Raw genomic sequence first — 18468 nt, 5'->3', positions numbered from 1 at the left:
TGGAATTGTCTGCGTGCAATTTGTGAGCTTGAATTTGCGTGACGCGAGAGTGAATTTATTTGTATATTTTAGTATAATGATCAATCTAATGTGCCATGGAATGTTCGGCTAATAGTGCACAGTCAGATTTTGCTGAAAGGAAGAGGGAAATCAGCAAAGTGAAGTTATTGAAGTTATTCTAGATCAGGCAGAGACAGAACGCGTCACGTGACCGGGCCACGGCGGAAGCATGGGGAATGGCGCGGTAGAAAGGGAAATTAGAGTGGGGGTAGAAGTCTTGATCTGGCAACACTGCTGGCGGCTCGCGAGCCAGTTGTGGCTACCATCCCCACTCTCTCCGGCTTAGGCAGAGGAGAATTGCCCCTTCTACTTGGTTGTTGAACTGACAATGAGATGGAGGAGTGGGGTATTATGCCTATCACTCTCGCACACGAGTTAGGTCGGAGGTGAGACGGCTGCTCTGTTCCATAATGGGAGAACCGTCGCATTGGTAGTGGGGGTTCTCTGGCTCCCGGCGGAGAAGAAGTTTGTCACCCTGAAGTTTGTTCTCGATAATTTAGGGAAGAATAATATGAACAACATTTTCAATCAAAAACATACTCAAACAAATGTGTTCATGTATCTAACAAGTTGTGAGGAATTTAAAAGACGCGAACAGGTGGACAAATAAAGAACAAATGCAGAATAAAGTGTATTGAGGAATTTATTGCTCGAACGCGCATGCACTCATTTTTGGACGATCCATGACAGATTATGGAGTGCAGAGAATGCTTGAAACTGTCTTCAACAAAATGAGCGTTCATTGAATCGACGAATTAAATTCTCTCATTTAACGAAATAATATTTTTCGTTTCTAACGAATTTTCTATGTGAGACCAACTTTATCAATTAAAAAATACAATATATACGTATGTGTATATATATCTAAAAGATCGTCTTATCATTGTGCATTTATTCGTCAAAAATACTTTGAACATTTGACTCTTGTGCTAACGAAATTTCTAAAACACCTGTTAGTAAAATGAAAATATTTTTTGTATGTCCCAAGTGTGGGTTCACTTTTTAATCAAATATGTATGCGAAAATGGATAGTTTTGTTTCCGAACAAATACTATTTAAAAAGACTCTTCTAACATAATCATCCATTACTATTTATTGTAAACACAAAGACAAGTGTATCGGTCAAATTTTCAACATCGATTTCTTCAGAAATGAAATTTTGCAAGAAAAATGTTACTCCACGTTTGTGACTTATTTTTTCACATTTTCTGCATATTTTGATTGCACCATTAGTTAAAAAAACCGTGTTCGTCTGTTAGCCGTCAATTTAATGGATTGTACAATAAATTATTTTACTATTTGCTGTTTTAATATCAATAATAAAAGAAAAATACTAGGGTGTTTCAGGCATCTGTGTCTACCATTATTGATGGCTTGTCAAAGTTTCCAGAGATTTTTAATTGTTGGTGATTCGATCATTTCCGATGTAATTTCATCAGCCTCAATTTTCGTTTAATTTCGACTTTGTAAACTCGTTCTGGGAATGAACCACTACATGTAATCGAACACTTTGTACACGAGGACATTTTCATACTGCAAATTACCATAAACGTTTAATTTTGCCACAAGCCCAAAAGCGTTTTGTCATTGACGTGCAATCCGTCACACAAGAGCGTACACCATGCCGCAGGCTCTGCAAAAAGTAATATGTGTAGTGAGCTATGTACATACGCGTAGAACCAATCTCCATTTGTGATTATGGCTTTGTATCGGGCAGGCAGGTTTTTAACCAATTTTCAGCAAATACAATGAAATAGACTTTCGCATCTTACTAATTATTATAGTCTTGAAATTTTCGATCAGTAGTTTAGTACAAAATGAAGTATTTATTTTGTATAATACAATATTAACAAAATTTAGAAATATATATAAAAGAATTTATATTTTATTACGGAAGAGGCCTCGGTCACGATCGAATCGTACACGATCCGATTCGAGGCAAATTTCTACAGTGGATCTAAAAAGTGTTTGAAATTTCGATTCTGGAAAAATGGTCAATATTTAGCCTGTGGTAATTTGATAAGAAACAGTAGTATAGAAATAAATTTGGACTCATTTTGAAGTTTACCATGAAGCTTTTCCTTTCGATGAAAATTGATCACTTTTTTCTACGACATTTTCGCATAATGTAGCGGGTGGGAAACTGAAGTCCTATTTTTCTTGAAAAATGTTATGAATTGAACTTTCTGTAAAATAATTAGAAACATTTTTTCACAGCTACAAATCCTTATACGATTTTTTTCACTGTTTTATAGAGTAAAAATAGAGTACAAGTTCGGTAGTGAAAAGCTCTCATGGTGTACCTTATATGACTGTAAATTTAGCAGTACACATAAACTTTTTTATTTCGTTGCAAAGCGGAGGCTTCAATCTTTGAATCTACGATTAATTCATTGACGAAAAAAATTTTTTAATGTTGTTAGAGACGCTTCGATTGATAGTATTTTCGGGGGGAAACCTCACTTCAATTATCAATTTTATTTTGATTATTGACGATTTTTCAAAAATCGCAAATTTTTTTTGTTCAAGTACTTTTTGGATCCTCTGCATATATTTTTCTCGACAGTAACTACTTGAACGATGTTTATACATTTCTGTAAGAGATCAGACCAATATTTTGATTGCTTTTGTAAAGGACTGAAGATTTTTTTCTGTTTGCCATAACTCATTTCGAACCTTGATTTCGGCGCACCATTCGATTTCGTCTATTTGTGTGGTTGTATTTATATTATAATTAGTTCTGCAGAGTTTCTTGAATGGTTAATAGCGTTCACCAAACTTATGTTTAGTTCTTGAAGACAATGAAAGATCCCCTCAAACTGTTTTATGTGCTGAACATTTTAAACACGTTTTACCATCTACTCGTCGTCATTTTTCTTTCGATGTATGAAATCCGTATACAGTAAAGTCTTGATCTGAGCTGAAGGAAGCTACACGATCTTAGTCAATTCGCTTATCCCCTCTACTGGGGGATATATCCCGCGAGGGGCCAAGAAGCTCGAGCTGTCTCTGTCGCTGTCGCAGTGCAAAGTGTAAACGTGCCGCATAATCCGATACCGGGTCGGGTATATCGGTGTGAACCACTACTAATCCAATTACAGAACTTCTTTATTTTTCATTATTTTTTATGGGACTTTGACCAACTTATTTGTGGCACTTTTCTGATTAAAATGACATTAAACACGAAACAATTTGAACTGTATTTAATGGTTTCACACTTTCACGACAGGATGTACCACCGGTGGTACAAATACAACGGCCAAAATACCGGCCCGTCGTGAACGTGTTAATTGACGGTATGTAGTACGCCATCGGTCGTGCGGTCCATGTTTACACGCGCTGTCCTTTCATACATTCGGCGCGGTCGACGCGGTCACCAGAAAGTAGTAGCTCTACACGATCTATGTCACAGCGCAGACCCGAGAATTGGATTAAGATCAAGACGTTATTATGTTTTAATGTCATAAGTGTTATATTTTAATGTCATTCTATGGAATGTGAGCAAGACTTTAAAGATTACGCCAATCTCCTTCGTCTTACAACTAGTTGTAGTCTCCCTCCAATGTTACATGCATGTTTTTGAGTGACGCATTATACGCACAAACGCATTTCGATTTACTTATTCGACGACACGTTACTAAACTGTTAATTGTTATGTTGTTTTCAGCTTTTATCGTTAAATGTCCGAAGACTGATATTCGGCAGAATAAAATTGCCTTGATAAAAAATTCCAGAAAATGTTCAATGAAATTTTTGCTACGATACATGTTTTATTATGTTTTACATAGTGCAATGAGATGTAAATGTATAAATATTCACAGTTTGCTCACCACTACACGTTCGTTTCGTTTTTACAGTGGACTCCTTTGACTATTAACGTTTAAAATTGTTGCGAAGATCAAGTGATATCTGTTTAACGTTGAATTTCTCTTAACTTTTCATCAAATATGGAATAATGTATTTCGGCTAATATATTGCTCGGTAAACTGCGGGTTTTATGCATTTATGGTAAAAATGGGACGGTAAAAAACAGTGAAGATATCAAATGAATTTAAGAATATCAGTAGGGTGAGCCGGAAATCGCAGTAAAACCGGGCAGTAAAAATAAAATAAATCGAAAAAAGGAATAAGTTTTTTTCGTTTGACGCCACGTTTTTGAGGAAATCGAGGTTAGAGTTCCGTCGGGTTCGCGTGCTTTAGTGTGTGCAGGAAGTAGCATTGGTTGGTCATGATTAGACGCCTCGAACGACTTCTACTTAATAGCAAGCGTCTTCCGTTGCACATTTAAACACGATTTTCTCCAAAACGGAGCCCCGGATGAGAAAATGTTATACCAAAATATCTTCTTCCTTTTTCACGTAGAATCACCACCTGCCAGGTTGTAATACGATTTTCGGCCCACCCTGTATACTACTTTCAACCTATTACAATCGTTAGAGAAGAAAAAAATTTGTCTATTTAGCTCCTGTTTCTTGCAAACGATGTAGAAAATTTTTATTTTGCATAAAGATCTGCAGTCTGTTAATCAGATACTAAATTTTTCACTAAGTATTTGATATTGCGGTATTTGTCTTATACTTATCATTAGACTCCGGATTTTATGCATTTTTGACAAAAAATGAATAGGTTCAATTTAAATCAGTGGAAAGATTAATTGATTGAAAGTCTTAAGAGTATTAATATATTATTTTCACTGCATTGAAATTATTACTGAAAAATATAAATTTATATGTAGCTCCTTCGTCTTCCGATTGATGCACAAACTTTTTATTTTGCATAAATATCCGGAGTCTACTTATCATAGTGCTACACATTGTATCTGAGGGATTATATTATAATTTTATTTCTAGTTGACCAAATGTACAAAAAAAAAAAGACACAGAAACAATACTTTGAAGATAAGTAAGCGTATATGTAACAATAGAGTTTAATATAAATGCTTTTAACGACGTACTTATTAACTGTTAATGATGAAAGATGGCTTCGAAAAGCGTGCATTTGAATTGAACCGCTTTAAACAGTAACAGAGAAGTCAGTGAAAATAATATTCAGTAACTGAACTGTAAATTTGAGATGTACAAGTTATACATATGTATAAGTAGTAACACATGTATAAGAGTAAGCACGGACTTTCTAATCAGTACTTAATACTCACTGTATCGCGAGTTTGTCACAGGGTTTAGCGTTACCGAGTAACACATATGTGAATTTTTGTGAAACTTATGAATATTATATATCTACGACCAAAGACGTGTAACGTTTTAGTGTTGATAAAGTATTTTTTATTTGTATGGAAATATTCTTATAGTGACGCTCGAACAATAAGATTTGTAATGTTAAACGATTTTTTACGATCGAAACTAAGTAAAATAAAATTTTTATCTATAAAACATTTTGTTTTCAATGCCTCGGCAATTAATTTTTTTTACACACACACGTCGTTTTCGATTCTTATAGAGTAAGGCACGTCGTGCATAGTTACGTTACTGTGGATTCGTCGTCCTCGTTTACCAATTGTGTCGACTAACAGTTTTTTGTGTTGTCTCCACCTACGAACAAGAAAACATTCAAGAAATTCATATAGGAGTGATCTCCTAATTAGAAATGAGCAGAGATGGGTAATATTAATACTACATTTAAATACTAAATATTATAAATAGTATTTAAAACAGGATATATAATTTCAAAAATAACGATCTGAAACACAAAGTAAGATAATTTATTTAATCTGACATAAAATAAAATACTTTTATCTTACTTAGAATATTCAAATCATCCTGTGAGTAATGCAGGTTTTGCAGTTTAAAATTTAAAAGTTTCTATCACCGAGTTATTAGAAGTCATTAAAAAGCAAGTTTTAGATAATGGTGGTAAAAGGTATTTTTAATAAAGCTGAATGTATTTTCTGGCTTCGTTTTAATACGAAGATATTTTACAACAAATGTTGATAAATAATATGCACATACAATGTATCTTGCCATTAGGAAACAATTTATACTCATGTATAAAGCTATTTAAAAGAGAGAAAATAAATTAAAATAAATAAAATATATCAAGTCGAAATCCAAATATTTTTATTACTCTTCAAATAAAATTCTATTTTCAAGTACCATTTAAAAAACTTATGGCACGAAATAAAATATTTTATCCCCTATTTACTATTTTACCCAGCTCTTGCAAATGAGTATATTATGTACTTTCGGTCCAGGACGAACTTATCGAATAGTTCCTTCCTAGTCGGATATTTCGAGTCCATGAACAGTTTCACGTGTTCCCAAATGTTTGCTCGATTATGCTCATTCAAGAAATATCGAGGCACCAAAAAGCATCGTACGTTTGTCGTGGACACTATCCTCCGGTTACGCATGTTCTCACCTATATTTTTTTGTAAGAGGCAATTTATCATTCGAGATACAATTGAAGCTGTAATTCATATTAGCTTCTATATACACTGGATCCACAAAGTATTTGAATACTCTGATTCTCGAAAAATTGTCAATATTTGAAGTATAATCATTTCGTTAAAAAAAAAAAATACAATAAATTTCGACTTATTTTAAAGCTCGAAGTGTCTACTTTGGCAACTCACCATTAATTTTTTTCTAGGATATTTGTACATGATATACATAGCAGATCAAAAACTGAAAACACGTTTTTGGTCGAAAATGCTATAAATTGAATCGTCTGTAAAAGCATCCAAAGTTGTTTTTTCTGAATGAATCGATTTGTAATATAAATGAATATTGCGCGAGTTAACCTTTCCAGACGATTAGCAACCATAATAACAACGAGAATAACTTTACAATATTTACTTTCGTCGTTGAAATTTATTTATTTAAATTAAATTATTTAAAATTTTATTTAAATTCATAACATGTGGCGTAGTCTTCAGAAAATTAAATGGCTTTAATTGTTCAATTTTTTAATATTTTCTACGGAATACACACGTTATTTAGAAAAACATAAGTATAATGGTTTTGACCAAACAAATGATAACGGCGAACATATTAACAAACATGTACTCGAGCGATGTAAATTGTTAGAACTGTATATATTTAAATAATAGTACAGTACAATAGTAGTAAAATGATAGTAAAATTATCAAAGATATTACCTAAGCCGAAACAGGCACCTCTTTCAAACGTACAAATTTGCATAAAAATCGTACGTACGTCTTTTGGATACTGTTGTTGAGAAATGGAGGACGGTTGCCTCATCAACATTTCTACTACATCCGTAATTTTGTGCCATTCGTTCACCTATATATTAAATTTAGATTATTTAACTCACAAGTTAAATATTAATGTTAGCATAGTGTGCCCCACAAACTTTGTCTATCTGAAGTGTCTTCGTTGTTTTAAATAATACGCGAAAATGTTTCAAATAAAAGTTCTAGGATCTAAAGTCTTTTCTTATTTCAAAGAAGAGTAACAGGATGAATAAAATTAAATTATCTCGGAAGCGATAGTTTTAGGACAAATATATCTTATTGTTAGTAGTACTTATTAAGAATTTATCATTTTATCGAAATTCAGCACAAAAAATAAGTAATTCCATTTTAAAAAACGAAAGTGACCTTCACATCTCCTTCACGCGTCCGCTTGTCACAAAACTGCTATTACTATATTATTATTTTCTTTAAACCTTACAACTTTTATTTGAAACATTTTCACGTATTGCTAAAAATAACGAAGATATTTTAGGTGCATAGAGTTTGTGGCACACACTTTGTAGTACAAGATTCCACTGGAAATTTCCTGTTTAGTATATGTAGTTCTGATACATATATCAGACATACATATTTAGTATACAATATTATACATATATAGTACTTACGACATCCAAAAGCGTAGTTGTAATGATACTAGAACGGTCATGATCGAGTTGTTCAGCAAGTAATTTTGATCGTTCTGACATACGTAATAATTCCATGGTCGAGGCATGGTCATTGGCTGCATCGTTTTGGTTGTTCATCTTTAAAAATAATTTGTTTTTGCTATATGACACTTGTAAGAAAAAAAGGAGTTTAAATGATTAATTGAAAGTAGAATTAAGAGGATAATAAAGGCAATATCACTTAATTGTTTACATACTTACGCAGATATTTTTGCTATTTCTTAAATGAACATTTTGAATTATAGATCAACAATTTTCTTAACACACGTCACCGAATCATAAGATATGCAAAAATACTGCCGCAGTTACAGTTACCAGAGAATAGGTTTCATTAAAATCAGTTAATACATAATATTCATTATGCTTTAAAAATAAGAAGTAATTAAGGAGCGGATGTTGAAAATAGCAATGAAAATGCTACGAAATTCTGAGGACCGAACGACCACTAATCAATTCGTCTCCGAATAAATTGGTTTTACTATTAATTTACGAAATGATGAATATTCATCGTTATCATATTGCGACGAGTTTTTTTTCATAAAAATGGCGAAGGTCGGAAAATATTATTGTCGTATTACTTGGCTCTTTCTTTCTTTGTCGATTTTTCTTTTTGACGTATCGAATTTTCCTGTCATTTCAGAAACTCTGGGATGGTATAATTCATATCGCACGTTTCCACTTGAGATGTACTCCTCATGTACGGTCATATGTTCTATGAGACGGCATTCGCCTTCTAGCACGAAGTGAACATAATTAACCATTCCTTTGCCGTCACCTAATAAGACCTTAAATAGTTTTTATTCGATAGTTTTATTCGGTAGTATTCGATAGTTTTTATTCGATTATATGAATAGTATTAATTCCTAATTTTTTATATTATAGTTTCATTTTATAGTTCAATTTTATAGTATAGTATACCATATTTGTAATATGTACTGTTGCAGACATACGAGTCGGACACTTCAATTTTATATAAGTCATTAAATATATTAACTACATAGTTATTGTTGTTGGCTTTACCTATAAAAAACTACTATTTTCAATAAAATATTTAAACAAATCTGTTTATGTCATTAACACTAAAGCAATTTCCAATGAAAATGATGAGTGCATTTTGTAAGAAGCACTATTCTATACTTGTCTGAGTTAGTGTTTGATTTGTACAACACTTTCAAACAAAAATATGTTTATATTTTTATTGTAAAATATGCAATTTCAAATTGGCCTTTTTGAACATTTTCGGTGTTCTAATTATCACATTATCAAATTCACCAATATAACTGATTATCATATATTACTACTTCGTGTACTTTTTTTCAATTATCTATTAAAATGGAGTTATTTACACATTAAGTTAAAAGTTAGCGTTCAAACCGAGAACAACAATTTACTATTGGGTTCATCAGAAACACAGGTTTGAATATTTCTTACCTCATCAGGGCGAAAGTCTTTCATTCTGCTTAAAATACAGCATTCTCGCACAGTGTCTCTGTCCCAGGTTTTAAAGTAATTAAAATGGACCAAAGCATCTTGCAAAATATCCCACTCACTTGATAAATAGGGTCGGAGGACCATATTGAAACATTTTTGAGGTATAAGAAATAAATCTACAGTAGCTGTCAATTGAATTTTTAAAGTTATTGGACACCTATAACCATGAATTGCCTATTGGAGTTTGAATGAAATGATAATATAATTTTTAGTGAACTTCGAAATATAAAATATTAGCTGGAAGTATTAGCAATGTACTGTAGGCTTTCTTAAAAGAAGTAAGTATTAAGTTGTTACACATTTGAAATATCCGATATTTAACAGTAGTGTAACAGTAATATATTTGTAAATGAAACTCATTGATTAAGATAAGCACCATTGTAATCAACGATATTCTGTCAACGAATTACAAGTTTCTTAATAGTAGATAGGTATGTTTAGTATAGTAGATATTTTTTAATATCAATAGATTGATATTAAAATAAACTTTATCTAAAAATAAAACTAAATATTTATATAAAAGCTGGAGATAGAGCCTTAACCAGTTAACTGCGTTCGACGTATGCACACGTCAATTCAAAGCTCTATGGAGGTGCAGTTGACGTGTATACTCATCGTGTAAAATAAAAAATTTCCATTTACTATAAATATTGGAAATTTCAATAAGATATAATAGAAATATCATTTGATGCTATGTTTCTTTTATATTACCAATAAAACTGCTATGTATTCTTTAAAAAAGAAGTTTGATTATTCCCTTTGGTATATTGGATATTGTCCGTACAATGTGTTACTTTTTACAAGCTAAGTTAATTATTTTTTACCTTGCTTTGAGAAATACCATAGTGAAATCAACTGAATTTCTTAAAATTATTTTTTTCTTTAATTTATCTTTATGAATTTTATTATTTTTTGTCAATTTTTAAGTTTTTAATAACAATAACCTTTTCAACAACAAATTGTTGAAAAATATAATCCTTTCTCATTTTGCTTTACCTATTTTGTGAAAATAATAGGAGCGTTTCCCCTGGCTTCGACGTGTATACTCGTCATTGCTTGATTTTAATTCTTGATATTATATAATATTATACAATATAATATGGTATTAAAAATATAATTGCTTGATATTAATAATTGATATTAATAATAAACTCGTAGACTATAATAGTATTTCTTAACCAGAGTGCCTCATAACTTTTATCTTTTAAAATCGGAAACTTCGTATCTAACAATGTAATATGTACTTTATTTACAAATATTAGTTTATTAAGTAGCTTTACGCCTAATAAAGGAAATGATCTTTAAAAATGCTGGACGCCTCGTAGGAAAAGAACTATTACCTAATTAATAATACAATATGTATACAGGAATTTCTTCCTTAAATATTAACTGATGCGTCGTTAAATCTTGTTGAGTCGCGATACAGTGATTCATTAAATAATAATTTTGTCAAAGACTCGGAAGTTCTCGTGTAATGACGGAGCTGTGATTGAAATTTTGTTGAAGCAGAAATATACTCGAATATTCGTTACAAACATTCAACTACATTGATATAATTTAATTACTTTCCTATGCATAAAGTGACGGTTATAGAAATTACCTATATATACATAATACATACTTTTAGTAATTACCGTTGCAGTCCTTGGTACCACATGCAGCAATGCAATTTCACCGAATATGTCGCCAGCAGTTAAGATGCCCATATCGATTTCTTTTGACTCATCTAATGTACAAAATTTGTAGCAAAATTAATCAATTAGCGAAATGAAAATTATATTATTTGTCTCAAAAATGTCCCAGTGAAAAGTCGAAGACTTAACGAAATTACTGTTAAGTACTTGCAGCAAAATACAAAAGAAAACAAATGTATCACAGGTACACAAAAAATTAAAAAATATTATTAGATTGAAAAAATGATGATTGTTCTATCGGACAATACAACTAAACTGGAGACAAAAATGTACAAATAAATAAATCAACCTTTTTATTGTCAGATGGTTAAAGTATAAGCGAAATAGAATTGTATTTTCTGTATTAATAATAATTTTAATTGGCTACAAGCAACATAAAAGAGTTGTACTTTCTATATTAATAATAATTTCAATTGGCTACGAGCATCATAAAAGAATTTGAACTTCTATTGAAACTTATTATATCTAATGATTAGGCTGCGGATCTTTATGCAAAATAAAAATGTTCTGTATATGTTTGCAAGACACAGAAATTAGAAATATCTTTTATCTTAGAAATATCTAATAATTTTAGTAGATCGAAAGTAATTTATGGATACTCTTTAACCCCTTAACTTGTACGCTCGAGTTAATTCGAGCGCGCTAAACAGGCCAAACTGTGCACACTCGAGATAATTCGAGCGGCGTTGTATTTTATGCTGCTATAATTTTTCACACTCGAATATAATCGAGAATTGAAAATAACAATGTGAAAGCAAAGAAAAAAAATCGTTTTATTGATATTTATCATTTACATGGGATTGTAAGCTATAACACTTATTTATTCAAGAATAAAATATAGCCTTTTTCTATGGAACAAAAGCGCAGTATATCAAAAATTGATTTTTTTGGCCGGTTTTTTTTTAAACTGTGCGTTAAAGGGTTCATTCTTTTAGTCTGTCTACTGTTTCAAGTTGCAACTACTAATTTTTGTAATATATGCATAAAACTCGTAGTCTACTATGTATTAAGTAGTCTAATTATTGTTGGAGATTTTTGTAAGCGTTAAATACTAAGGATTCACAGTTTAAATGTAACATAAAAGAAGCTCACGAACCCGTCCAGCGGTCGATCACAACCCTAGATAAGCTCACTTCTCCGGTTATTATGAAATAGAGATTCTCTGCTTCACGACCTTGTCGTACAATTACTCGCCCCGGTTTTAAGTATTGGTAAAGACACAACCTTGCTATAGATTCTCTTAAATCTTCCGGGTATTTTCGAAATGCACGAAATTTCTTGAATAATTCGTATATGTACGTTTTTTCCACCGCAGTCCTTTCTTCTGGTCTAGTCAAGAGCACAGAACGATCCTTAAATATAAAATAGTATTTCATTTATTTTAGCTATATGAAGGCATTCAGAAAATATTATGCAGTTCCAGTTATTTGATCTTTACTCTCAGTTATTGTATTTATACACACAGTGCTGAAAATATTTATAAATTCAAACAGATTTTCTGTATTATTTTTCCAAAATAGTTTCAAGAAACAACGGAGCATGCCTGCGTATGTTTGTGATAAGGTAGTAAGAATTTTTATAAGTAATCAGCTTTTTGTTGCCACTTGTTTTGATTTTACAAAACGAGACTATTATGCCTGTGAATATTTATCAGAATCAGTTGCTTTTCAGGGCTCGTCGATACTGACTCCTTGCTTTCGCGCGGTTGATTTAATCAAATTATTTTAGATGAATTGTTTAAAACTGTGTATCTGAAAATTTCATAAGAATTTCCAGTTTTTCATTATGCCATGTGGTACAGGACTGAATGATTTCAAGAAACAGCAAATTATTAAACAAGTGACCAGGAAGACCAACACCGCTTTTGCAAACTGTGGAACGTGCGGTTTTGAGGGAGATGTCGAACATTGGAGCTTTCAAATAAAAAATAGTGAGTCGTTTCAACTTAAAATGTGATTTCAGTGTAACAAGAAAATCGGCTGTACAAACTGAAAAATTAAAACACCAGAAATGTTTGCGATAGAAATCGTTAAAGAAACGACATATCATTGCGAGATTGAAATCGCTGTAGAATTCGTCCAAAAACTTAATGTCTAGAAACATATAATATGGCGCGATAAGGAAATGTTTCGTAGAGATGGGCCTGATGGTTTTCACTACTATAGGCATGATCTGCGAAAAGAAAAACGGATCATATCGTTAAGGCCTTGGTGTAGTCTCAGTCAGTAATGATTTGCGCGACATTTAAAACAAATTTTAAGAGTAAAATTGTTTTTGAGAAGGGTAAATTAAATGCTGTAGAATATCTGGAGACGTTACATGACGAATTATTGCCTTTCATACCTGAAAACAGAAAGGCAATTTTACAACAAGACAGCGCTCCAATTCGTTCAGCTGCTACCATAAAAAAGTACTTTCGAGACTCTGCAATAGAATTATTACCATGGCTGACATTGAACCAAGATCTGCACCCAACTGAGAAGCTGTACAGTATTCTAGTGCAAAAAGTTTTTGATTGAAAGAAGTAACTTATACAAAAATATTATTGGACTTAAACGGGGAATAATAATCTGCTAGATAGGGTATTTCAACCAAAACTGTAAATAAGTTAATAGATAGTATTCCTAGCAGGTTAATAGAAGCAACAAAAAGTAAAGGAAACTCCACTAAATATTTAATGGAAACTTAACAAAATTCACATTGAATTTATATGTATACATAGATAAAAGCACAATTTTAAAGAAAATTGAATGTTTTTCAAAGTTTAAAAGAAAAAGATTTCTGTTTGTTGCATTTTCAGTTTAGTTGTACATTATGGTAGAAATTATATAAGCAATTTTGTGAATTTTTGTTTGACTATCTTGAAAAATCTGAAAATAGAATTCAGTTTATAATTATTCGCAGCACTGTATATATAAAATTTTTATAAAATTTCAAATTTTTAGAATTTTTATAAAACAGTTACACAAACGAAGCTTGGACAGAAATTTATTTGAATTGCACACGCTTTGACCAATTCCGTGAACACCCACGTACATAATTCTTTTTAATATAATTACAACGATCGTTAACCACTCATCACGCGCATTATTTCCAAAAGTTTTATTTAAATTATTATTTAAAATTATATTTTCCAATATTTAAAATTCTACGTTTGATTGAATAACTTAAAATTACTTTCTTCATTGAATAAGTTTACAATTATTTAATCCCCCGACATACGAATTAAATGAAATTGGATATGACCAAAGATACTATTTGTTATTTAATTTATTATTTGTGTAGCCTTAACAAAGAATTTTTTTATAGATTCAAATCGAATATATTCCTAAGACGATAGCAGATATGTAGCTGGTAATGTTTGATGTTAATATTAAACAATATTTTACTTCAACATGTATAATGTCATACGAAAAGCATAGTGTATCCGAAACGTCTTTCCACTTCAATGGGTCAAATGCACAATATTTTCTCTGGGCGAGAAATGGCAATGCGTAAAATCTATTTGACCAACCTCGAGGGACAAACCTTTCTTTTCCACTTTTTTCTGCTGAGCCATTCGAATGTTGACCGCCACATCGTCGCTAATTTCCTCAACCACTGCCTCTTCGGTCAACCAATCGATATACTCTAACACGAGTCTAGCCGAAGCTCGGAAAAGATAATTTCCTTTCAATCTGGGCACCTATTTAACGTCATTAGTTAATTTATTATCTCATAATTAGACTTCAGATTTGTATACGACTATACGACTTGGATTTTCTTGAGAAGTTAGAATAATTAGTTTACTACATAATGTGAAACAAATTTTGAAAAGATTGTAAGTGATCGGAATTGCAGAGGAAATACTGAAAGCTGTTTTTTATAACTTTTGTTATGTGGGTAAATTTTGTTACACTGAAAATTTAAAAAGTACGTTTTGTAGATTTGTGTCAAGAATATACATTCTTAAAATTTTATTACTGGAGCTATTAGAAGTACCCGTAAGTAATCTCATTTCTTGACATCAGTATAATTTAATAATATTTACCTTATATATTTAGTATAGAATAATTAATTACAGATTAATTTTACAGTAACTTGAATAGTATGTAGCCACAAATAAGGTGGTAATTTAATCAATCTGTAAAAACTACAGTACATATGGGCAGCCCGAATGCATAGACATATTTCTTTTCTTAATAATTTTATTGAGTTGAAAACAATACAACAGTGTTTTTGAATTCTTTATATGTTTTTAATGTTTTCCATTCGATGCATAAAATCCGCAGTCTAATAGTAGGCTTTACTAGTTGAAAACAAATAATACTCCATTTTACTGTATAGACAGGAGAATATTGAGATTAACCTTCAAATAACAAACGTAGCATTATTTTGACTCACAGTACTTATAAGTGCTGACTTCCTGGATAGAACATCGATAAATGATTCTCGAAGAGACGTTCCTCTCCTATACATTGCCATGTTTCTCTGTTATTAAGTACTCACGAGCCTGAAGCGTGTACATGCAGATAAATCATATAAAACATCACTTTATAATTTCTTGACGAGTAGAATGTTAATTCGTTGGGGCTGATAGCTACAAATATTGTGAATTGATATTCATCGGTAACGAACACATTGTTTTATCGATAAACGCGTGGAAGATTGCGCATGCACTGAATATACAATGAAATTGGCTTCGGGCAAACAGTATGTATAGTTACAGTCTCTCGCTAATAAAACAGAAATTTTTCCGGTGTATGGAATACCGAGAATTATTATGCAAGCATGCTCTCAAATATCTTATCCCATCGGATTTACATTAACGATTATTCTACCGTACGAGAAGGATACGATAAAACTTTGAACTGGGAACGCAGGAAATGGACTACTATACCTCAGAAAACAGATATAGTTGAGCTATTTAAAACTTGTAAAAAAATACTGGTGCAATGAGGGACCCGATTACTGTGCTTATATTAATTATATTTAATATTAAAGCATAATGAATATTAAAAAAGATATATATATATCTTAATATTCACTATGCTTTAAAAAGAAGTATAATTAATGCAGCCACAGTAATACCACAGTACTACGGTACCTCCACAGTAATTGGGTCCTTCACATTATAAAAATTTAGAAGAATATATTTATTAACAGATAACATACAAGAAACTTAAGTCAAAAAGAAATAATACTAAATTGCTACGGTCGCAGTAGAAATAAAAACTAAAACATTCTAACGCATGTTTTCACTATTATTCTCTCGTTCGATTTCGATGTCTATTGAAAATACACGTTGATTATACATACAAATTTATAACGTAAAGCAATTGCAGAGGAATGAGTAACAAAAGATGAAATGAGGCAGATAAACAATACTACTACAATTATTTACCGCATTATTATTATTATGTTTAAAGTTATTTAAATTAGGTATATTTGATTATATATTTACATATTTTAATTATACATACAATTATTATATTTTATTAGTATACATATTCGATCATTATTATTTAATTCTGTTATGTATTTGTTTATTAAGTCATTATCAATCAACAATCTCATGTTAAATTTTAGTAACTTCCATAACTTCCATAATTTTGTAACCTTCATAGAACAAAATTTGTTTAACAAATACAGTTATAATTGGTTATCGGTAACTAACGTAGCATACAGATCAAATCGTGTGATGGAGTGTTCTGATTTTTCATTTTCAAAAAATCAGTTATTTCGCACCTTTTTCAAGTATAAGTATTGTAGAATACGCGTGGAAAAGGATTTATTTAATTTCATAAAATTGACGCCGTTATGGGCGTTTGAAGAATGCATCTTGAAATAATTCATACATAATTGAACCTTTATAACTTTAAACGCGTTTTTCTCGAAACCACTCTTTTCGAAACCGTTGTCACGATATCTCAAGTTGTAGTTGATCAATTGACTTGAAATTTTACCAAAACCAAAACCTTTTTGGTACCAACCAAAATGTTTAAACTCTGTCGTTTTTTCTGATTTTTGTAACGTGCTAAAGGCGAAAAAATATTGAAAATATCGGTAATTTGAGTTCAAAATGTCCCTCTTTTGTAAATAATCAAGATTTTTACGACATTGTGGTTCTGCCTATAGCGTCATTCGTACTAATTAGTATACTTTCTCATTTTTCATTTTCGATCAGCAGAAGAACTGGAATCACGGCAACAGTCAACACATGTTTTTCAAAACACACTGCTATAAAAAAATACATAACTCGTGCATTTTGATTATTTTTATTAAGAAAAACGTAACATGTATACTTCAAATATCGATAAATAAGTGTGCAAAATCCTAATTCCAAAAATGTTATTGTTCTTATGAAAAAAATTTCTGAAAGTTGTTGAAAAAATCGACCTCGAAAACCGGAGCACCCCTAAAACTGATTTGTCACAAGATGTGTTAGTGGTTAATTTGTTATTTGAAAGACGAAAAAAGTGAATGGCAATCGAGATATCTTTCACTCCGCCGTTCAAGACAGCATCCACTGATCGCAGCTTTACCGTTTCCAGAAGAACGCTGATTGAGGATCAGATGCTAAAATTAAAACTCATCAATGCGTGAATAGCCCGGGCAGGTTCGATCGATAGAGATTTAATTAAAACGCAGTCATTCGGTGTGTACCGTGGCTGGGTCGTGTGAAACGAACCTATGTACTTTTATGACGGGCCTGTTCAACCGTGACAGTATGTGGCCCGATATTTCCATCTATTACGAGCAAGGATAGAAATATTACACAGTTCGATGACGTGCGTGAAACTTCGCCGAGTTCCGCATTGCCGATTCATTTCAATGGAACAGATGAAACCATAGACGCGTTGCTCAGTGACGACCCCCTTTTTTAAAAATAATACCGTGATCGGCCAAGCCATTGGAAGAAAAGCTTGATGTCGACAAGGACCAGGATATCGCATTGTCGAATCGAAAAAAAGCTGAATGCTCCCGAAAATTGCGCGTTTTTTTCCACCTCTGAATTGGCCTATCATCGTTGTCCTCACTGATTCTGGATATGGCTGACTAAAATAAATCGTGACGTCTATCAAAAATTGTACCCATAAAATAAACAAAACATGTATTTTATGAGTACACAGTAGTGAGAATAAATAAATATGTTTTACACCCCATAAGTGTTTTAATTTATACTTAGTCATTAGATAATAATAGTATTCTTAGAAATGGACATTCCATAGATAGAAAAGATAAAGATTTGATAGAAAAACTTATTTTCAATGAGAAAAATACTAACTTTTCCGTACGAGTCCGAATGGACCTAGTATCCGCCGCATGGTAATCCGCCGTGCGAGGG

General features: G+C 31.7%; 2 protein-coding genes across 2 annotated transcripts in view; one reads left to right on the top strand and one right to left on the bottom strand.

The window, feature by feature from the left end:
- Pvr (PDGF- and VEGF-receptor related) overlaps positions 1–5450 on the top strand; it is a 49677-nt gene extending 44227 nt beyond the window's left edge. The window contains exon 24 of the mRNA XM_076804779.1: positions 18–5450. The gene's annotated coding sequence lies outside the window, so the exon portion shown is untranslated. The remainder of the gene's footprint in view (positions 1–17) is intronic.
- On the bottom strand, positions 2130–15735 carry LOC143364561 (uncharacterized). Its single transcript, XM_076804852.1, has 10 exons — positions 15525–15735; positions 14656–14826; positions 12238–12493; positions 11069–11173; positions 9388–9572; positions 8554–8741; positions 7897–7951; positions 7175–7319; positions 6258–6435; positions 2130–5609 (listed from the first exon to the last, which is right to left on the bottom strand). Exons 1-10 carry the CDS (start codon positions 15603–15605, stop codon positions 5486–5488), a joined length of 1488 nt encoding a protein of 495 aa, XP_076660967.1. The 5' UTR covers positions 15606–15735; the 3' UTR covers positions 2130–5485.
- Positions 15736–18468: the final 2733 nt, after the last annotated feature.

Source organism: Halictus rubicundus, chromosome 2 (assembly GCF_050948215.1).
Source record: "Halictus rubicundus isolate RS-2024b chromosome 2, iyHalRubi1_principal, whole genome shotgun sequence".
NCBI classification, from domain to species: Eukaryota; Metazoa; Arthropoda; class Insecta; order Hymenoptera; family Halictidae; genus Halictus; species Halictus rubicundus.
The sequence above is the reverse complement of the archived record's forward strand: the minus strand, read 5'-3'. Positions and strand labels throughout refer to the sequence as shown.